Source organism: Hemibagrus wyckioides, linkage group LG23, assembly GCF_019097595.1.
Source record: "Hemibagrus wyckioides isolate EC202008001 linkage group LG23, SWU_Hwy_1.0, whole genome shotgun sequence".
Classification (NCBI taxonomy): domain Eukaryota; kingdom Metazoa; phylum Chordata; class Actinopteri; order Siluriformes; family Bagridae; genus Hemibagrus; species Hemibagrus wyckioides.
In genome coordinates, this window is record NC_080732.1 from 17,694,648 (window position 1) to 17,718,564 (window position 23,917).

General features: G+C 39.9%; 1 protein-coding gene across 5 annotated transcripts in view; it reads left to right on the forward strand.

Moving 5' to 3' along the window:
• csmd3a (CUB and Sushi multiple domains 3a) overlaps nucleotides 1-23,917 on the forward strand; it is a 289,841-nt gene that overhangs the window by 85,284 nt on the left and 180,640 nt on the right. For all 5 annotated transcript variants that reach the window (XM_058376410.1, XM_058376411.1, XM_058376409.1 and 2 more), the window contains 10 exons: nucleotides 873-994; nucleotides 2,640-2,743; nucleotides 4,425-4,537; nucleotides 4,636-4,818; nucleotides 7,625-7,936; nucleotides 9,345-9,539; nucleotides 10,420-10,558; nucleotides 12,073-12,260; nucleotides 13,225-13,413; nucleotides 17,568-17,684. In XM_058376410.1, the coding sequence (XP_058232393.1) occupies nucleotides 873-994; nucleotides 2,640-2,743; nucleotides 4,425-4,537; nucleotides 4,636-4,818; nucleotides 7,625-7,936; nucleotides 9,345-9,539; nucleotides 10,420-10,558; nucleotides 12,073-12,260; nucleotides 13,225-13,413; nucleotides 17,568-17,684 (1,662 nt within the window). The remainder of the gene's footprint in view (nucleotides 1-872; nucleotides 995-2,639; nucleotides 2,744-4,424; nucleotides 4,538-4,635; nucleotides 4,819-7,624; nucleotides 7,937-9,344; nucleotides 9,540-10,419; nucleotides 10,559-12,072; nucleotides 12,261-13,224; nucleotides 13,414-17,567; nucleotides 17,685-23,917) is intronic.

Below are 23,917 nucleotides of genomic sequence, written 5' to 3' on the forward strand. Positions count from 1 at the left end.
ACATTCTGATGTAACATTCTCAACATTCGTATGAACTGTTGTTATATGTGACATAACCTGACATTATTAAGGCATGTGCATTATAATGCATTATGAATGCAGCTACAATGTTGAGCACAAACTGTAAAATTTTACTCTTAAGCAGTGTGTGTAGTTACATACGTAATGCTTTATGAAGCCTGAACATATGTCTTATAATACAATACTTGTTCATTGTGTTATAGTGCATTATAATACAGTCTTTTCCTTTTGAGTAAATTTTTTGCCTTATTTTAACAGTTTGAATAATGTCATATACTGACACTTTCTATGTAGTGTGGATGGAATTCACATGTAATTCAGGCTTATGCCAGGTTTTACATGGCTGAATCTGACTCAATGCCTGTGTCTCCTGATGCATGTCCTATTTATTTATCTATCTATCTATCTATCTATCTATCTATCTATCTATCTATCTATCTATCTATCTATCTATCTATCTATCTATCTATCTATCTATCTATCTATCATTTCAGGGACAGAAAGATGCCTTAAAATCTCATTTAATAAATCTCATGCATCAAGTGAAAAATGCCATGTTGTGTTACAGCGTGTTCCACATATTTACTGCATCTAGTGTTCTAGCCTCATATACTCATACACACAAGACATTTTCATCTACTGCCCTTAACGACATGCTGTGACTCGACTCTGTTTATCCTTCTCACAACATTTTCCCATTTCGACACTTTTTTTTAGCGAAACCGCGCCATGTGCGATCCTCGCAACGGCCGTAACTTCTTACAAGCACGAGCCCTTAATACACACGGTCATTCCTGCCAACTCTCCCTCATCCTTATGTGTTTGTTGTTGTTGTTGTTGTTGTTTTCCAGTCAAAACGTGTGGGTCGAACCTCTACGGTCCATCTGGTACTTTTACCTCTCCCAATTTCCCCATCCAGTATGAGAGCAACTCGCAGTGTGTTTGGATAATCACCGCCAGTAACCCAAATAAGGTAACACACACACACACACACAATCCCATAAGGACGCCGACTCCGAGTTGATCTATGATGTGTGAGCTTTGTGGGTAATTATGCGCTGGCTTTACACTTACTGGCTTGATTGTTCCACGTTTATGAGCGCTTTAGTGTGTTTGAGATTATACTGAAAGTTCATGGGTCATTTCATTCCGACGTAGAGAGATGGATGATGCGGCGAAATGATTAGTTAAAAGATCCCCGAGCATTCAGCTGGTGGGGGTATTTGTAGTTTGGGAATATAATTGGATTTAAAGTATTACTTTCTGATTTCAGAGAGTAATTTAACAAGAAAATAAATCATGTTTATTTTGATATTACTGAAAATTATTTTTAAATATTTGATTTTTTTAAATTATTTTTTTAATTAATTATTTAATAATTTAAATTTGTAATTAATTGTTAATTTTTTAATTATTTTTAAAAATTTATATTTAATAGCTTTTAAATGATTATCATTGGTATTATTGCTCTTACTTGATATGCTGTGTCAGCTTGAATTATCCCTACAAGAAATGTATATTTTCATCTTATCAAAAAATAAAATAAAATAAAATAAAATAAAATGAAAAAATAAAATAAAATTAAAAAAATTAAAAAAATAAATTAAAAAATAAAATAAAACAAAATAAAATAAAACAAAATAAAATAAAAAAAATAAGCAGATTTATAATCAGTGACGCTGGAGACTCTTTGGCATAAACACCAAAATGTTTTTTTTTTTTTAATTAGTTATTGTGGATGATACAAGTCCCTGAATAAGCTGTTACCATAGAAACTTTCTAGAAAATTCCTGAACACCTTCTGACCAATCACAATCCAGAATGCACCTGCAGTTTCCCTCCTTCTTTTTTATTCCTATGATCTAATCTCAATTCTTTCACTATTACCCTTCTCAGAGAAACACTCTTGCATCCTTTTTTTTTCTTTAATTGAATCGACACTTTCTCCTGAACATTTATCACCAAAGCAGATCCTCACTGTGTACCTTTGTGCACACGTTCGATATATATTTCCCTGCAACTCTCCCGCCTCACGTCATTAACCGTTTCCGAATAGCCGAGCCGTATATTCAATTGCTGCTAAATCTGCGTCCCTGTGGAGCCGTATGATGCAAATGGGTCCTAAATGACACGGTGAGGTGATATTGCCTCATTTATCTTAGACAGATGGAATTGCCAGGTTTAAGTTTTATTGCAGTTCTCCGCCACTTGTAATACCAAATTCCACAGGCAGAACGAGTGCATTATGACATCATTAGCGCCGTGAAGTGTTTTTAAGCACGCATATAGAGTGTACATATGTACGTACACTGGATTAGCATGGTCATGGATGTACTGTAGTGTAGCAAGCATGTCTGGGGCATACTGCAAATAAAAGCTAATCATTTGTAGCGAATGCTAGCTTTAGCGTCAACATGGAATGAATCATAAAGCTAATTGGTTTTTACCGTTGCAGTCTAATTTATTGAGAACATATGTTCCACCATGTTGCCAGCTCTTATTAGCATGCTTACGGTACGTGTAAATCTTTAAATAATTAGGCCTATGTAAAGGTTGTCGTGTTTACGGGACGGACGCGAGACGTCACATTCAGCAGAGACGATCTTCTGCTTTTCCAGGTGATCCAGATCAACTTCGAAGAGTTCGACTTGGAGCTGGGGTACGATACGCTCACGATAGGAGACGGAGGAGAAGTCGGAGACTCCAGAACCATCATCCAAGTGTAAGTCCTGATCACTAGCTAGCTGATTCCTCCAGGATCATGAGAATCTCATTTCTCCTTCTGTTTGCTGTAACAGCTTCATTAGAGGTTAAAGGTCTAGAGGTTAAAGGTCTTGGAGCATTTAGTTAATGATCAGTTTATTGTACTTTTTATCCATTTATAGTTACTTTATGTGTTGAAAGAAAAATGCAAAAAGTTTCTTTTCTTCTTATTGTATTTTATTTTCATATCTCCTCTCTCTTCCTTTCACGCTCTCTTGCTCTCTCTCACTTTCTCTCTCTCTCTTTCTATCTCAATCTCTCTCTCTTTCTCTCTCTCTCTCTCTCTCTCTCTCTCTTTCTCTCTCTCTCTTTCTCTGTCACTCTCTCTTTCTCTCTCTTTTTCTCTCTCTTTCGATCTCACTCACTCTCTCTTTCTCTCTCTCTCTCTTTCTCTCTCTCTCTCTCTCTCTCTCTTTCTCTCTCTCTCTTTCTCTGTCACTCTCTCTTTCTTTCTCACCCTCTCTCTTTCTCTCCCTCTCTCCCTCCCTTTTTTGCTACCTCTTTCTTTTTATATCTCACCACGTCTTTCTCTCTCTCTCCCACTCTCCCTCACTCACTCCCTCCCTCCCTCTTTCTTTCTATCTCTCACCCCGTCTTTCTCTCTCTCTCTCTCTCTCTCTCTCTCTCTCTCTCTCCCTCCCTCCCTCTCTCCCTCCCTTTTTTGCTACCTCTTTCTTTCCATATCTCACCACGTCTTTCTCTCTCTCTCTCCCACTCTCCCTCACTCACTCCCTCCCTCTTTCTTTCTATCTCTCACCCTGTCTTTCTCTCTCTCTCGCTCTTTCTTTCTATCTCACCCCATCTCTCTTTGTCTCTTTCTCTCTCTCTATCTCACGCCCTCTTGCTTTCTCTCCCTTTCTCCCTCCTTCTTTCACACCCTCTTTATTTCTATCTCTCACCTGCCTCTCTCTCCTTCTCTCTCTCTCTTTCTCTCCCACTCTCCATCACTCTCGAAACACACATCACAGCTCATCGCGCTACAAAGACATTTATTTCTCTCCCTTCTGTCAGAAATCATCTTATCTGAAACCGGAGACTCCTTTCAAGAATGTTAAAAAAAAAAAACATATTCGTGACAAAATATACACAAAAAGTTCTAAACCGTTCATATGGCATATCTGCCTCGTGTATACTGTTACCATGGAAACGATAACGCATTAGAATGAGGGCATTAATATAAACCTGTGATTGCTGTTACAGAAAACATTTGACCAATCAGAGTCGAGAATTTCCTCAGAACTGTGGTACAAGATGCGAGTATCCCACAATGCATCAGCTTTGTAAAGATCTCAGCTCTTTGTTTCTTCAGCATTGTTTTCCTGGCATCTAGCCAAGTCAGAATCATGTTTGCTCTTTTGTTTTCCTTTTTTTTGGTCCCACAAGGACAAAAGCTTGCGTCCTGCCAAAGCAAATGCACATAAAGCGCACTTCAAATAATTGCCTATGTAGAACCATGCGCTTAATGCCAGTGATAAAACAGCTGCTGTCAATACTGATAGCATGAAATGAAGATATATAGATTTTTTTTTTTCCTCTAGCGGAAGACTTTGTTTACGTCTTGGATTGTATTCCATTTGTATCGAACTCCTTGTGATCATCTTCATGAAAAATAAACTTTTTGTATTTATGAACTCCTGCAGTCTGACCGGCAGCTTCGTTCCTGACCTGATTGTCAGCATGACCCACCAGATGTGGCTCCATCTGCAGTCGGACGAGAGTGTCGGCTCCATCGGCTTCAAAATCAACTACAAGGGTGAGCACTCGTCCTCACCCTCGTTTCAACACGATGTGAAGTAAAAAACTGTTGTACACTCACACTCACAGTGACTTATAAATATTTTTGATTTGTAGAAATTGACAAAGAGAGTTGCGGCGATCCCGGCATCCCTTTGTACGGATTCCGCGAGGGAGCTGGGTTCTCCAACGGCGACGTCTTACGCTTCGAATGTCAGTTTGGCTTTGAGCTCATCGGCGAAAGAACCATTTCCTGTCAGAATAACAATCAGTGGTCAGCCAACATCCCCATCTGTATTTGTAAGTCCCTCCTACTTCTTGATGTTAAGTTAAGTTACCTTTGTTTGTCACATATACACTATATTGCCAAAGGTTTTGGGACATACATGCACATGAATGTAATATGGAGTTGTCCCGCCCTTTGCAGCTAGAACAGCTTCAACTCTTCTGGGAAGGCTTTCCACAAGGTTTAGGAATGTGTTAATGGGAATGTTTGACCATTCCTCTAGAAGCGCATTTGTGAGGTCAGCCACTGATCTTGGCCGAGAAGGCCTGGCTCCGCAGTCTTCGGTCTAATTCATACCAAAGGTGTTCTATCAGATTGAGGTCTGGACTCCACACCAAACTCGCTCATCCATGTCTTTATGCACCTTGCTTTGTGCACTGGTGTGCGGTCATGTTGGAACAGGAAGGGGTCATCCCCAAATTGTTCCCACAAAGTTGGGAGCATAAACTTGTCCAAAATGTCTTGGTATGAAGCTGGAGCATTAAGATTTCCTTTCACTGGAACTAAGGGGCCGAGCCTTAATCACTTGAGCTACCACTGCCCACAAAATGGGTGGATTGATGGATCGTGTAGAATCCTTTTGAAGAAAATGTTAGAGATTTGTTTTAGGGTTTAAACTGTAACCCAGAAAGGTAGTCGATTAGATTAGAGTCATCTTCTATATAATTATTCCAGACAATTCAATTCAATTTTTTATTTGTATTGCACTGTTTTGAACTTTATAGAAATCTATACATTCAGGAGTGATGCTGGCAAAGAAAAACTTCTTGAGACGATATAAGGAAGAAACCTTGAGAGGAAGAAAAGAAAACCTTCATCAGGTTGACACTGGAGAATGCCATTATCAGTTGTTTCCCTTCTATAACTGTGTCTTGACTATGATTATGGTCATAAAGTGCAATTGTATTAGCAGGAAATTCAATAGAGTTATAACAAGAAGTCTATCTTGTTGAAGTTATGAAGAACTGGTCACTTATGGAGACTTATCAATTGCCATCTCCAAGGCCATCTCCATGGTTTCTAAGCGCTTCCATCAACATTTCTATTCTCACTATTTATAGTCTCTGCCTCGGACGTCACGCCCACGGAGCGTTGTCTGAATGTCTGATGGATGCAGCATACTAAACATGGAAACAGATTGGAAGTTGATCTTCCACATCTGATTGGTTGGATTCTGCAGGATTTTCAGGAGATGTGTGCTTCTTTTTTTGACTGGAAACAAAGCCATCATGACACTCTACTTTCCTCATGGAAGAATGAAGCTGTCATGTTCACAACCTTGACGATGAGCGCTCATGAGGAACAGCTAAACGCTGGATTCTCCAAATGATGTCAAGTTCACAGACACACTTAATTTGTACCAGTTTTTTTCCGAAATGAGCAATCTATGCTGGTACACCAGTCTGTTTTTGTAGTGAATAACTGTGATTGGTTGCTTTACCTGTCAATCAGAAGCCCTCTCGGCCAATAAAAGCTGCTATAGAGTCCAGACCTTTTGCCATCATTCTGAAGCTCTGACTGCACAAGACTAGACTATTTATAACTTGTGTGGACAAGATGGCAGCTGAAATCATTGATTCGGGAACTGACAGTGTGCAGTCTGGAAGCTCATGCCCTTCATCCTTGAATATAATGTCCACAGCAGCATCTAGGAAGTGTTTTTCAGACAGATCTTGCCTCACTAATAGCCTCAGAAATCAAGTCAGGATGGAGGAAGAATTCTAGTTTTCCTTAAAGTACAAGAGATTTGTCAGGATTAGTCGTAATCCCTTCAGCTTGATTAGAACGGTGGTGAACACCTCAACTCTTCAGAGTGACCTGAAAGTGATGTCACCAGTCGGCTAGTGAATCCCGTCGGTTTCTGGGTAAACAAGAGGCAGCGTACTGACCGAATCTGACAGCAGACCGCAGATATAATGAGATTAGAGCCAACCTCCTTCTCAGATCAGACGTGTTTTTTTCCTCAACTGAACTAAGCAGTATTCTGAAATTGACCCCATTTTACCCCCATGCCGTCATGATTTATTCTTTATTCTCAGTGTGGAGCTCAGAATACACAACTTCAGAAAGCAAACTCACGAGCCGTGAGGTTTAGGACTAATCAAAAAATTTTGGATCAAAACATTTGAACTGGAATCGAATAAAATGATCGTATTTCATCACTGATTCACAAACTGCCTCGAATCAGCGCAACAATTCAGAAGACAACAGCTGAAATGAAATCGAGGCACCACTCATAAGATTGTTAATTCTGAAAATGTGTTTATTAAAATAAATTTATCCATTTATTTATTTTATTTATTTATTATTTATTAAAAAAAAAGAAAGTCAGCTAGCATGTACAAAGTAATGCTTAAGGACTTTTATTTAGTTAGTAAGTTAGTTAGTTAGTTAGTTAGTTTTTATTTATTTTTTATTCATTTATTTATTTAGTTAGTTAATTATTTAATTAGTTAGTTAGTTAGTTGATAAGTTACTTAGTTAGTTAGTTTTTATTTATTTATTTGTTTATTTAGTTCTTTTTATTTAGTTGGTTATTTATTTATTTATTTATTTATTATTCATTATTAATTTTTTATCCCAATTTAAAAAATTGTTCACATATTGTTCAAAAACGACTAAACCTCGTCATATCATAGTGTGTACCAGGTACAGTGCTATTGCCAGATATCGTTGAAGTAAAACAATCAGAATACCAAATCAACGACTTCAAAATCATCAATTAATGATGAATCGATTACAAATTTCTAAATGATCTTTTAAAAGAAGCCAAGTTTATGAAAAGTGATTTTTTTTTCACATATCCGTCCTCTTTTTCAGTCCCATGTCTGTCCAACTTCACGGCCGCTTCGGGGACCGTCCTGTCCCCGGATTACCCAGAAGGCTATGGGAACAACTTGAACTGTGTGTGGCTGATCATCGCCGAGCAGGGAAGCCGCATTCAGCTGGCTTTCAATGACTTCGACCTGGAGCCACCCTACGACTTCCTGACGGTGCGGGACGGTGAGCTCCTGGGCCGCTTCACGGGCGCCGAGGTGCCCTCACACCTCACCAGCAACTCCAACGTCCTGCAGCTGGAGTTCCAGGCTGATCACTCCATGTCCGGCCGAGGCTTCAACATCTCCTACAGCAGTGAGTAAAGCCGTCCGGTCGCCTCGTTCTCGTGCTGAGACCACGCTAAATCCCGGCTTTGACCTTAAAGCCTTCAGAGACGGAACGGTTTCAAAGAAAATTCTTTTATTCAGCATTTTTACAGAGGATTAGCTAAATAATAGATATTTTTTATTTCTCTTGAAGTATTCTCAAGTGCTTACTGGGGCATGTGCCAGTTTTCCTCTGGCATCAATTTAATCCTGTATCCTGTCATTTTATTTAAAATGGCTGAGTTTTCCTCCAGCATATGGAGTTAAACAGAACGCTTTAATAGAGATAAAGAAAAAAGAGAGAATACTTTAAAAGTGGAATTGTCAGCACATTGCAAAAAATATTTAGGAATGCAAGACTAAGCAGCAGCAAACGAAGGCTTTTTACTCAAAAGTACAACAAGCCAGTTTGTGGAATATTGAAATCCAATATTTATTTATTTATTTATTTACTTGTTTGTTTGTTTATATATTTGATTTTTGGCTCCATGTTCAAATTTTGATTTGATTTTAGGTCGTATTACATTTTAAAGCAAAGCAAAAATAAAAAATAAATAAATTGCTATTTTCTTCCTCAGTCTGTATTTTCTAACCCAGTTTTGTCTGCTTGTTTATTTGTTTGTTTTGTGTTAGTTCTGGTGTTTAAAGTTGGTGGTCTATACACTTTTGTTAAGCAAAAAAAAATGTAAATAATAAAATTAAAATAAATAAATAGAAATAAATAAAAATAAAAATTACACAGAAAAGAGAGGTGTTTTTTTTTAATATAGACAAAAGTGTTTAGGACAACAGCTTTAAAGGACAGGACAGGACAGATTTTAAGAAGAACTGGTGACCTGTCCAGGGTGTACCCCTGCCTTTCGCCCAATGTGTGCTGGGATAGGCTCCAGCAGATCCCCGTGACTTTAATTAGGAATAAAGCGGGTATAGATAATGGATGATGGATAGACATTAATCACTGCTAATTTAGTTTTAATGAACAGTATAGCTTCCGTATTACTGTATTATATAAGAGCTTATAAAATAGCACTTGATCCACACAAGCTTTTTGATTTTGCGGTACATTTTTTTTTACTGTAGCCACAAAAAATCCTGTGTGTTGGGGATTATAGATCTTCACTATTCACTATGACACATCTTAAATATTTCAAATTCATTTTAAATTAATAACAATAGTATTTTATGCTGATGGTTCATTGTTTAATTATTATTTTTATGTATTTAATATATATATTTTTTTATTTAAAATTAGATTTGTTATTTTTTTATTACTTAATATAAATGATTATTATTTTTTTTATTTTAATTGAAATGCAATTAATTAAAAAATGAAAGTATTTTTTTTTTAATTACATTATGGAACCTTAACACTCTTTTGTCTTCGGTCGTTCATTTAGCGTTCGGACACAACGAATGTCCTGACCCTGGCGTGCCCATGAACGCAAAGCGCTTTGGGAATAATTTCCAGCTGGGCAGCTCGGTCTCGGTGGTGTGTGAGGAAGGCTTCATAAAGACCCAAGGCTCGGACACTATCGTGTGTGAGCTGGAGGAAGGCGGAGTCATGTGGAGCGGTTTGATTCCCAAGTGTGAAGGTAAAAAATATATATAAATATATAAAAAAGTGAAAAAAATTTGGCACGTTTTAAAACGGAGCTTTCGACGAGTTCTGTTCCAATTAGTCATGGTGGAGTAAGCTGCAGAGAAGCCGTGTAAAGTCTTACTGCTCATTAGAAGCTGCAGGTTCTCCGTAAATTGTCAGAATGTTCTAGACTGTGGCTGACGCTGCAGTAATTGGTGAAACAACCAAACCTGCAAATGGAAGCCTCCATGAAGGAGATGAAGTCACACACACACACACACACACACACACACACTCACCTTGTCTTTGTTCTAAGTTACACACTGTATCACAACAGTTTTAATGCATTTTTAATGACATACTCTGTCCAGTGCTTCCAGACAAGAGACGTGATTTTCTCTCTCTGTCTCTCTCTCTCTCTCTCTCTCTCTCTCTCCCTCCCTGCTTCTCCCCACATCTCTCTCTCCCTCTCTCCCTCTTTCTTTCTCTCTCTTTCCTTCTCCCTCTCCCCACATCTCTCTCTCTCTCTCTCTCCCTCCCTGCTTCTCCCCACATCTCTCTCTCCCTCTTTCTTTCTCTCTCTCTCTTTCCTTCTCCCTCTCCCCCCATCTCTCTCTCTCTCTCTCTCTCTCTCTCTGTCTCTCTCCCCATATCTTCTCATTTTTCTCATCTTTTTTTCTCTTACCATTTTTTCTTTCTTTCTTTCTTTCTTTCTTTCTTTCTTTCTTTCTTTCTTTCTTTCTTTCTTTCTTTCTTTCTTTCTTTCTTTCTTCCTTCTCCACCTTCTCCCTTCTCTGCTGCCACCCTCTCTCTCCCTCTGTCTCTCTCTCTCCCTCTCTTTCTTCCTATCCCCACATTTCTTTCTTTCCCTCTTTCTCTCTCCTCCTGTGCAGCTCCATGTGGTGGTCACTTCACGGCCCCGGTGGGAGTGATCCTCTCTCCAGGGTGGCCTGGTTATTATAAAGACTCTCTGAGCTGTGAGTGGGTGATCGAGGCCGAGCCGGGACACTCCATCAAGCTGAGCTTTGACAGGTGAGTCCACAGAGGACAGGACGCGTCTCAAACGCACTCACACAGCCCTACGCTAGCTAGAAGACTCAGAGACTGCTGTAAATCACACACAGGAAGAAAAGGAAATTGAAGCTGTATTAAAGCCTGGATCAGTATTTACAGCTCCACATACTGACTTCAACATCTGAGCTCACACACACACACACACACACACACATATTTTTGCAGAACTATAAAAAATACTTTTCAGCAGTATCGCTATATACTGTAAAGAAAATCTTTGTGAGAATGTAATTTCAGCGCATATTAAATTATTGCTTAACATTTACTTCTCAGGTGTGTTTTAATATCTTCCAGAATGATTCCTTTATATTAGATCTGACCTACATGGTACACCTAAGTATGAGAAAACGCAAAGTAGTTACATAAAATAAAATAAAAATGAGAATGAGAAATGTGGATATTGATTTCTTCAAACTGACAGCTAACTAATAGTAGAATATATTTATTTCCCAAAAACAAGTTCTTTTTATTTTCTTTCAGGGGAAGATCTTGTGTTTACTCAAATATTGTTTAAGAAAGTCATTTATATATGAAATCAATCAGTCAAACAACCAACCAACCAACCAATGAAGCAATCAACTGATCATTAATAAATCAACCATCTAACTGATCTATTAATCAATCAATCAATCGATCAACCAACCAAACAACTGATCAATCAGTCAACCAACCAATTAATCAACTGTTTGTTCAATCAACCAATCAATCAATCAATCAATCAATTAACCAATCAAATCAACTAACCAATCATTTATAAATCTTGCAATCAATCAATCACTCATAAATCAACCAACCAACTAACTGATGATTGCACAATCAATCAATCAATCAATCAATTGATCAATCAACCAAACAACTGATTGATCAATCAACTAAACAATTGATCAGTCAATCAATCCATCAACCAACTGTTCTCTCAATCAATCAATCAATCAATCAATCTATCTATCTATCTATCTATCTATCTATCTATCTATCTATCTATCTATCTATCTATCTATCTATCTATCTATCTATCCAGCATTAAATAAAAGGTGCCAATACTTTTGCATCTGATGGATGGATACGAGTCATTTATGGTCTTAAAGTAATATGTGGAGGTAAAATCGTATAAACTCGAGCGTGTCTAAGAGGCAGGAAGATCAGATGAAGTTGTTGCTGTTAGCAGGAGGTGTTTTCGCTAGCGCTGGAAGTGTGGAGGAGTTTAATCCAAATTCCGTTCTGCTCAGTCGACTTGATTGCATTAGCGTTAGCGTTAGCATTAACATGGCAGCCTTCCTGCGGGGGAAGCCGTGGAATCGCTTAAGATCTATAAGACTCTGGATACAGCCTCGAGTCACATGACTCCAGAAGCCCTGGTGGGAGGATTTAGGAGCTGTTTCTGATACGATTTGAATCTTTAGGTGACTCAGAAGTGTAGGAGATGGAGGTTCATCAAATAACACGCTGTTTTGTTTTGTCCTTTCTGTCAGGTTCCAGACCGAACTCAATTACGATTTCCTGGAGATCCACGACGGCCCGAACCTGCTGTCTCCGCTCATTGCTTCTCTGAACGGCACTCAGGTTCCTCACTTCCTGTTCAGCAGTGGCAGCTTCCTGTACCTGCTCTTCACTACGGACAGCAGTCGCTCCAACAGCGGCTTCAAGCTCTTCTACGAGAGTGAGTCCGAGCGCTCCGTGTCCAGCGAGACCGTCTGTCTGATCTCACTTCTCCCACAATTTCTTGTTTTTTTCTAATTCCTTGTCAATAAATTTGATTCGATTTCATTTTGTTTGACACTGATCCATATTTGGTCAGATTTCCTCTTTTGAATGAGCGCATCAGGCGGAGCTTGATATTAAAGTGACATCGTGCAGTGACATCATCAGACAAAATCACACACGATTTTACCAGCAGCTAGTAAGAAAAATATATTAGCTATAAAAATATTAGAATCTAAGAGCTTATTCTTCTTCAAATAAGAATAATATACATATAATAAATCAGTTAAAAAATAGAATAGTAGCTAAAGTAAAATAATAATAATAATAATAATAATAATAATAATAATAATAATAATAATAATAATAATAATAATAATAACAATAAAAACAATAAGAAGAAGAAGAATGCTATGGCAAATAATAAATTATATTATAATTGGTAATAAAAACCTTGTTTATTTGTTTGTTTGTTTGTTGCAGTCAGTGGAAGTAGTCAGAGTTAGCGTTATTACTACCATCATCGACACTTCTCAACCTTTTTCTCAACCTCAGACCTTATAAGACAGATATTAATAAAAAAAAGTTTTCTTTCTTTCTTTCTTTCTTTCTTTCTTTCTTTCTTTCTTTCTTTCTTTCTTTCTTTCTTTCTTTCTTTCTTTCTTTCTTTCTTTCTTTCTTTCTTTCTTTCTTTCTTTCTTTCTTTCTTTCTTTCTTCCTGAATCATCTCACTTTTACTCCATACTGTGTGTTTTTATTTTTAATCCCTCCATCTCCTGTATGTTATCTGTCTCTGATTGAATTCAGGTAGGCTTTATCAGGACGAGTAAAATGAAGTTACAGTATTGTTCATGTCAGACATCAGTCCATTAATCAGACACTGATCTCCTGTGTTCCTCCGTCGCCATCCCTTCCTGCTGCAGGCGTCACTCTGGACACACACTCCTGTCTGGACCCGGGCGTGCCGGTAAACGGAGCGCGTAACGGTCACGACCTGTCCATCGGCTCGGTGCTGAGGTTCTGGTGCGACGCAGGATACCGTCTGAGTCACGACGAGCCGCTGGTGTGCGAGAGGAACCACTGGTGGAGTCACCCCCTCCCGAGCTGTGATGGTACGACCCTGTAATTCCCCAGACCACGCTAGTTAACAATATTAATTAAAACGTTGCACAAGTTTCTCAGTTCATAGCTATTTTTAATGACCTGACTTCTACCCAAATGTTTTTTTTTTCTGACTAAAGCGTCCAAGCTCATTAAAAGTGAACCAGCTCACAGTCTGTGTGTCCATACACGCATGAAACCTGGCAACTCAGGCTTATTCCCATAGCTGCCTGTTACGCAGGTCTGAGATGTCAGGCTTATTCAGTTTTAATGACTTTATGTAATTATATTGGAATAAAAAATGGGCAGTAATATTTTGGAGAGGCTATAATGGCACCAGAGGGCAGGAAGCTGCTGCTGGAGCACTGCATGGAGCATTATCTTGTTGCTGTTGTTGTCCTTTTATTGTTATTCGTGGCACGCATTGTACGTGTGTGTGTGTGTGTGTGGTGGTGTGTGTGTGTGTATTGTTTATTTAACTTCAGGCCAGGATGTAATATAATGTACATTCAAGTCGATACAATTAAGGGATGAAAACCAACAGTCGGAAACAGATTTGAACCTTTTGCTCGGCAGAAGGAAAGCAAGACGTGATGGAGTGGGAGGCGTAATGCGATAGAGAAAGTACCAAACTTCACTTCTCTAAAACTCGGAATTTTCCACTGTAGTGTAGCTCTCGATGAGGTTAGGAAATAATATGGAATTGAGAGAAAAGTTGTGGTATAATTCATTCGTTCAGCAGCTTATGACTTGCTGTAGTATCCATCCAAATTGACTTAGGAGACGTTTTCAATCAGTGTCAAGAAATGAATGATTTTCAGGCAGCAAGTCTGATATAAAATGAGTCAGGACTCTGGTGGCTTTTAGTGTGTTTTTCCCTCTGTTGGATAAGCTTACACAGAAATATTTATTTATTTATTTATTTATTTATTTATTTATTTACTTACTTACTTATTTATTTATTTATTTATTTATTTATTTATTTATTTATTTATTTATTTATTTATTTATTCATTCATTTATTTATTTATTTATTATAACTTTATATTATTTTATTTTTATTATTAATAAAATAATTTATTATAATTATTTATATTTTTTTATATTATTATTTTTTTTGTTATTTATTTTAATTTCTTTATTTATTCAAATAATTTTATTTTAGATGACCAAGCACTTCTCAGAGAGCATTTGTTTGGGGGGAAAAAATTTTTTGCCCCAAGTAGTCTAGAGAAAAACAGAAATCCTTCTGAAACACCACAAATTCTTAATGTCCTGAGTGTCTACTTTGAGCTTCATATTAACCAACACTGTGGAGTGAGACATGACAAAGACACGCAATCATCAACATGGACACAATAAAAACAGGAGGAAAAAGAGTTAAAATGGTTTGTTCCAAAATGGACAAATTATAACTGTATTAATCTTTTGTTTTTTAAAAACAATTTGCTAGTCTAATGTGAACATTGTTATTATTTTCTTCCAACAAAATATGTTATGTCGCACATTGTGTTTGCGACCTCGGCGAAATTTCAACACGTTTCTACATGAGACTGCTCGGGTTTGTCAGTTAATTCCGCAATCGTTAAGCCTCCTTGTAAAAATGTGGTTTACAGCAACATCTATTATGCATCAGGAGCTTTTAACATAATGCAATACGTGCAGTTTTTGTAACACAATAAATCACCAACACTAATCTCTATCTTTGGTTCTGCCTCAGTGTTTGTCCTCTGATTGTACCAGAGATGATGATGATGATGATGATGATGATGATGATATTAGTAACAAAAATACCAAAATATCATTCAACACATGCATGTGACTCAAAGATCTTTCCTTTCTTTTCAGATCAGTTATCACAGTGTGGCTTTTTTGTATTATTTATTTATTCATTAAATTCAAGAACTAGTTTCCTGGCAGTCAGCAGAGAGAAACAACAGTGAGGCAAAACAATCAGAGGAAAATCTATAATCATGGTTGTAATAAGGATTATAGTCCAAAAACCCGGGGTGAAGCTCAGGAACCACGGCTTTAATAAACAAACTGATTTAAGTGAAAACCAAGCAGAATCAAGTGATTGAAGAAGATCTAAATGCTTATGTACCTTCTCACCATTAACCTCTTAAATACTCTGAGATTTAACTGTCCAGCTACATGTTTAAAACCTCACTCAACTACAATATATTGAGTGATACTGATCAGCCATAATATTATGACCACTGAGAGGTGAAGTGAATAAGACTGATGATCTCCTCATCATGGCACCTGTTAGTGGGTGGGATATATTAGGCAGCAAGTGAACATTTTGTCCTCAAAGTTGATGTTAGAAGCAGGAAAAATGGACAAGAGTAAGGATTTGAGCGAGTTTGATGAAGGGCCAGATTGTGATGGCAGATAGACCACTGGATCAGAGCATCTCCAAAACTGCATAGGGACTTAATGGATCTGCTGTTAACATCTTGGTGCCAGATACTGTACCAGAGCACACCTTCAAGGAACTAGTGGAGTCCATGCCTTGAGGGGTCAGGGATATTTTGGCAGCAAAAGGGGGGCCAAAATAATATTAGGCAGGTGGTCATAATGTTATGCCTGATTAGTGTGTATATATATATATATATGTACACTATATTGCCAAAAGTATTCGCTCACCCATCCAAATAATCAGAATCAGGTGTTCCAATCACTTCCATGGCCACAGGTGTATAACATCAAGCACCTAGGCATGCAGACTGTTTTTACAAACATTTGTGAAAGAATGGGTCGCTCTCAGGAGCTCAGTGAATTCCAGCGTGGAACTGTGATAGGATGCCACCTGTGCAACAAATCCAGTCGTGAAATTTCCTCGCTCCTAAATATTCCACAGTCAACTGTCAGCTGTATTATAAGAACGTGGAAGTGTTTGGGAACGACAGCAACTCAGCCACGAAGTGGTAGGCCACGTAAACTGACGGAGCGGGGTCAGCGGATGCTGAGGCGCATAGTGCGAAGAGGTCACCAACTTTCTGTAGAGTCAATCGCTACAGACCTCCAAACTTCATGTGGCCTTCAGATGAGCTCAAGAACAGTGCGCAGAGAGCTTCATGGAATGGGTTTCCATGGCCGAGCAGCTGCATCCAAGCCATACATCACCAAGTGCAATGCAAAGCGTCGGATGCAGTGGTGTAAAGCACGCCGCCACTGGACTCTAGAGCAGTGGAGACGCGTTCTCTGGAGTGACGAATCGCGCTTCTCCATCTGGCAATCTGATGGACGAGTCTGGGTTTGGTGGTGGCCAGGAGAACAGTACTTGTCTGACTGCATTGTGCCAAGTGTAAAGTTTGGTGGAGGGGGGATTATGGTGTGGGGTTGTTTTTCAGGAGCTGGGCTTGGCCCCTTAGTTCCAGTGAAAGGAACTCTGAATGCTTCAGCATACCAAGACATTTTGGACAATTCCATGCTCCCAACTTTGTGGGAACAGTTTGGAGCTGGCCCCTTCCTCTTCCAACATGACTGTGCACCAGTGCACAAAGCAAGGTCCATAAAGACATGGATGACAGAGTCTGGTGTGGAGGAACTTGACTGGCCTGCACAGAGTCCTGACCTCAACCTGATAGAACACCTTTGGGATGAATTAGAGCGGAGACTGAGAGCCAGGCCTTCTCGTCCAACATCAGTGTGTGACCTCACAAATGCGCTTCTGGAAGAATGGTCAAAAATTCCCATGAACACACTCCTAAACCTTGAGGACAGCCTTCCCAGAAGAGTTGAAGCTGTTATAGCTGCAAAGGGTGGACCGACGTCATATTGAACCCTATGGATTAGGAATGGGATGTCACTTAAGTTCATATGAGAGTCAAGGCAGGTGAGCGAATACTTTTGGCAATATAGTGTATATATATATGTATGTATGTATGTATAATATATAATACCAAATATTTTATTTATTTATTTATTTTTGTACCAAATCACATGTGTGAAGTAGAGAGAGGAAATAAGGATGAATAGAGAAAATTTTTCTTCTTTATTTTTTAACTGCATTTTTTTTTTTTTTATAATAAAAGCTGAAATTTCATGAAAAACATGATCAGAAATCCAACCTGGTGAATAAGCCTTCATTGGAATTCCAGAGCTGTTTGAGATGTTGAGATTCAGAGCGTGTGTGTGTGTGTGTGTGTGTGTTGTACAGCTCTGTGTGGCGGTGATGTAAAAGGACCCGATGGCATCATCTTGTCTCCTGGCTTCCCGGAGCTCTACCCAAACTCATTAAACTGCACGTGGACAGTGGAGGTCAGCCATGGCAAAGGTACACACACACACACACACACATTTTACTTCTGTTTATCAGTTAAAATAATTAGGATTTCATTTATCAAGCAATTGATGGAAACAGCATTAGAGCTCTCAGTCACTCCCTGTTAGTTCCCTGTTGGATTCACTGTAACGACTGAATAACATCCTTTAAGAGAAATAACTCAATAATAACCTCACATTTGAAATCTTATTCGATTATGAAATCTAATTGGATTCTTATTACTTTGGAATCAATTGAGAACTTTTAGTATTTCGAATATTCGAAAACAAAGTGCTTTTTTTAATGTTGTTAATATTAGTTTATTCTGTTTGTTATGTTAAAAATGTGTGAGTGAGTTTTTTGTTTGAAAAAATATAACTATCATTTAAAAAAACAAATTGGGCTTTTCAGAGAAAATCATACCGTAGTTATGGGTAATAATATCATCCTGTACTCTAGCACTGCTACCACTTTTACTACTATTACCATGTCCATTACTATTTCTACTACTATTACTATGAACAATAATTACTGCCACTCCTACCACTATTACTACTACTGCTACCACTACTACTGGAACCACTACTACTGCTACCACTACTACTGCAACCACTACTACTGCAACCACTACTACTGCTACCACTACTACTGCAACCACTACTACTACTACTACTACTACTACCTTATGGCTACCACTACCTTGCAACAACCTACTACTGCTTACTACAAGCACTACTTACCGGGCAAGTAAACCACTACTACTACTACCACTACTACTACTACTACAACTGCAACAGCAGCACTACTACTACTACTACCACTACCACTACTACTACTACCACCGCAACCAGCTCACTACCACTACCACTTACACAACCACCTTACCAGCGTTTACAACAACTACGCACCTTGGGCAACGCATCACACTACCGTTAACAAGCACCACTACTACCTATAACCACACTACCACCAATTACCACCACTGCTTACTACCACCGCAACCACTGTACTAAGTGCTGGTACAACAAGCACGCAACCACTACTACCAATGGTACCACTACTACTACTACTACTACCACCACTGCAAACCACCACTACTACTACTACTACTACCACCAACAATCACTTCCACCACCAACCAACACGCGAACCACTACCAGCAGGCACTGGGTGCAAGCTACTACTACCACCACCACTGGATGCTACAACAGCTACTACCAGCCGTCAGTCGATCGTTTACCACTACTAACACTGGCTGTTTTCCAAACCACCAGCCTACTAGCAACGGAAGCACCAATACTCACTACCACTCACCACTACTACCACAAGCACCGCCAACTACTACCCAATATTCACGCTAACCACTACTACCAACACCTCCAACTAAACTACTTTGGTAAAGCAAAGCACTACTACTACTAATAACTATCATCACTGCCGCAGCAACCACTACCAGCACCAACTGACGCACTCTTAATCACTACCACTACTACTACCACTGTACTATTTCTAAAGCAACGCACTACCGCTAGCAAGCACCACAACGTTTTATGCTTTACCAACCAATATGGCATCTACGCACTGCTACTACTACCATTATCGTTTCCACCAACAAGCACCACTGCCTACCAGACATCACTCCACTACTACCGGTGTCACTGTACTCATATTTACCACTACTACCACTGCCACAAGCACCAACACCGCCAGCCAACATCACTCACCATCAACGAGACTCCACTACTACCACTACCACTGCCACAAGCACCACTCAACTGCTGTCACCAAGCTCATTTCCACTACTACCACTTAAAAACCACTACACCACTACCGCCGACAAGCAACCCGCACTCACCACTACCACAACATCACCCGACACCATCAGCTACCACTGCAACAACTACCACTACGCACCAACATCACCTTCAACTACTACCGATTGATCAGGCCACAAAGCACCACTACCACCACCAACATCATCATGCTGCTCACCACCACCAACTGTCACTCACCAACATCACTCCACCAGCAGCACCAGCCTCCACTCACCACCAGGGTACAAAAATGCTGACTGTTAGGGACAAAACTACAACAACTTTAAGCTAACAACGCGGAACACAGCTGCCAGTCAATATGAATGACTGCCACTACCACCACCTCCACCTCACCATATGGCAAGATTTACACTCCTGTACCATCAACCACCACTACCATGGACGCATGCAACCAACCTTACTGTGGATCACTTCGGTGCAAAGCCACTCAGCGACCACGCACTCCAGCACTACTCAGCACTAAAGCACTATGGGTAAGCAACCAGCTACCAACTGATTAACAATTAGCAACCGGGACTGCCAAGCAGCACTACTACAACGCTCAATATCACTCCACTCAGCTACCACTAACACTGTTTGGTAACCATTAACCAACTACTAACAACAAGCACCACTACCTACACTACCAACTACTCACTACCAAAGCACACCACTACCACCAACAGCTTCACTCCACTCACTCACCACCAACACCTCCAATTAACCACTATACTACTACACCTATACATATGGAACTCATACACCACCTACATATAATAAATACTATATACCGCCATATAACACTCAACAGCCAAGGCTAACTGACTACCAATAACCACCACCACCAAATCACTCCAATTTATATCCCACCACTACTACCACTATAGACACTATTTCACTGCTACCACTGCTTGGATGAACACCACTACCACTCACCAACATCACTTCGCTACCTACCACCACTATCAGGCTACTGGCTTACTTTTTAAGAAGACACCACCAACAACTAGCAACTACTCCACCACAACCACTATGTGATAATCTGGGCTACTCACCACCAAGCAACCACGATTTACACTACTACCAACCATGCCAGTGATCGACCATACCACTACACACGCCAGTGTCAAGCACCACTACTAGCTGCCAACATCAATGCACCTACTGAACCTAACCAGCAACGAACATCACTCCACCACAACAATGTACTCCAACTACGTTTGCTACGGCGTCATTACTACATCATTTCACCAATACCGCCATTTAAGCACCACCACTACCAACATCACTGCTGCTGCTCTGGGTACTACCACTCCAGTGTCTGGTTTACCACTGCTGTACTACTGGGCGCTGACTACTACGCTAGCACTACCACTACTCAACTACCAAAGATTATTTCCACTAACTTACTACTACAATCACTACCACTACCACCAAACACTCAATGTCACCACCACCACTCCACCACTACCAACAAGCAACCTTGACTTTCACTACCACATTTCTTCAACATCACTCCACTACCACGCGACCATGTCCAACCTGTTGATAACCAGATGCCAACTACCACTACCACTAACTCATCATTCACAAAGCACCGAACCACCACTATCCACTACCACCAACATCACTAACGGTGCGCCACCACCATTACCACTGTTGATTTAGCAGCAATTAACTAACCATTGGCAACAGCACTAACTACCACTACCAGCCATTAACAACTTAACTACCTACTACCAACACCACCAATTGCTTGAAGCATTACCACCACTAACCTACTCATTTCACTACTCACTGCTACTTTGTTAGCAACAGCGCGTGGTCACTACCATTACTACCACTACTCATACTGGTTAATCAACAACCCAACAACCACTACCACTAACTACTTAACTCACTAGTGACCACTACTAGCAACAGCCTGTTGCTGCTTGCGCGTTACAGCAACTTACCATTGCTGCTGGTTAGATTTACTCACTACTGAACAACTACCACCAACTGCGATTGACCACCAATTTAACTACCACTGCAAAGCCAGCTAGCCAATTACTCACCCACTAGCACCTACCAATACTACTACCAACAATACTAACTACTGATTGTAGCTGGTTACCACTACCAGCAACAACCTTGTTTTGTTGCAACCATTACTACCATTAACTATCTGATCACCACCAACGATTTACCACTACCACCAATACTTGTAACTGGCAACTACCAAGTATCACAACGCGTTTGTGGTGACCACTATTACCTGAGCTACCACACTACCAATTACCACTAGCAACCATTGATGTTGCAGCAACCATAATTTACACCTACTACTTAACCATTGCTACCATTACGGTATGCAACTACTAGCAACTGACTACCACTAGCTGGTCAGCAACGCCATTACCACCATTACTACCTCAGCTACTACAACTATTACGACTATTACCACTACTACTAGCAACTAGCTGTTGCAGCCACTAACTATCACAACCATTACTACCACTGCTACTACTACCACCACTACCTATTTCTGTTGCAATACCACTAATTTAACTCCGCTACCACTACCACCACTATTGCTGAGTGTTGCTGTACGGTGCTAACTTACTACTACCACTAGCACTACTACGACAAACCATTAGCTACCTGATTACTACTAACTAATAACTACCAACGCCACCTGTTGGCTAATATTGCTTACCACTCACTACTGCGATCATTGTTGAACCATTACCACCATTACTACCACAGCAGCAGCGCGCAATCCATTGCACTGTTAGCATCAACTACTCAACCAACGCTAACCACTAACAACCGTTTAGCCAGCTACCACTACCAGCAGCTACCACTGCCACCATTAGCATTGCTGACTGACTAACAACTACCACCATTACCAGCCACTACTCACTACCACTACTGCAACAACCATTACTACGCATTACTGCTGTTGCCTACCACCTGCTACTACAACCAACCATTTGCTACCGATTACTACCAACTACAACAACTACCTTCACTACAACCGTTACCACTATTTAGCTACTACTACAGCAATAACCAGCTACCGCTACCACGGGTTTACCATTGGTAGCTGTGTTGCTGCTACTGCTAGCTACAACCGGTGGTTTACCACACATTTACTACAGCACTGCTCACCACTACCAGCGAGCAGCTGGTTGACTAATACCATTACCACTAGCAAGCAATAATGTTTGAACCATTGTTTAGCTAACCATTACCACCACTACTACTACTACAACCACTGACAACCATTAGCGCTGTTGGCTACTAACCACGCAACTAACCTTAGCTGAACCGTTGCACTACCAGCACCACTACCACTAGCTGGCTACCATTACCAAGCTTTAGCCCACTACTAACCTACACCATTACTGAACTACCACTACTACCACTACCTTGTTTGCTGGTCACAACCATTACCACTAATACTACTACCACTACGCTACTACAACCGTTACCACTATCACTACCAGCACCAGCGAACCAGCTGATTACAGCTGATTTACTACTACTACCAACAACTGTTGCTGATTTGCGAACCATTACCACCTACCACCACCTACTCAACAACCAGCAATGACAACCGGTTGCGGTTCAATGGTCACATCACTCACTACCACTAGTGTTTGGCAACCAATTACTACCACAGTTACCACAACCAATACTTGCACCTGTTACCACTATCACTACCTACTATGCTGGCCAATTTGTTACCACTGTTAACACTACCACTACTACCAGCAGCAGCCCAGCGAACTGTTTACGCTGGTTTACCAAGCAACAACAACCTAGCTTAACTAGCGGCAACGTTGCTGTTTGTACTACCAGCAGCTAGCAGCAGCGAACTGTTGACCTTTGTTACTACATTACTACAGCTGTACAACTATTACTACTGGTTACCTTAACCAATTACTACTACTACCAATTGATGATTGCTAACTACTTACTGGCAACAGCTAGCAGCTACTACAACCGTTACCTTAACAATTTACTGCTACTCACTGCTGCTGCAGCTTTTACCATTACTACACCATGCTGACTACTACTATCATTAAACAACCATGTTTACATGCTAGCTGATTTAGATAATACCACTACCACTATTACAACTGCGGTACTACTGGCTGTTGCGGCCATTGCTACTACTACTATTACAACTATTACTACTATTACTACTACTACTACTACTATTACAACTATTACTACTATTACTACTACTACTACTACTACTACTATTACTATTACTACTACTACTACTACTATTACAACTATTACTACTATTACTACTACTACTACTACTACAAGCACTACTACTACTACCAATATCACTTCCACTACTACCACTTTCACCACTACTACTACTACCACTATTAGTACTACAACCCCCACATCCACACCTACTATTACTATTAC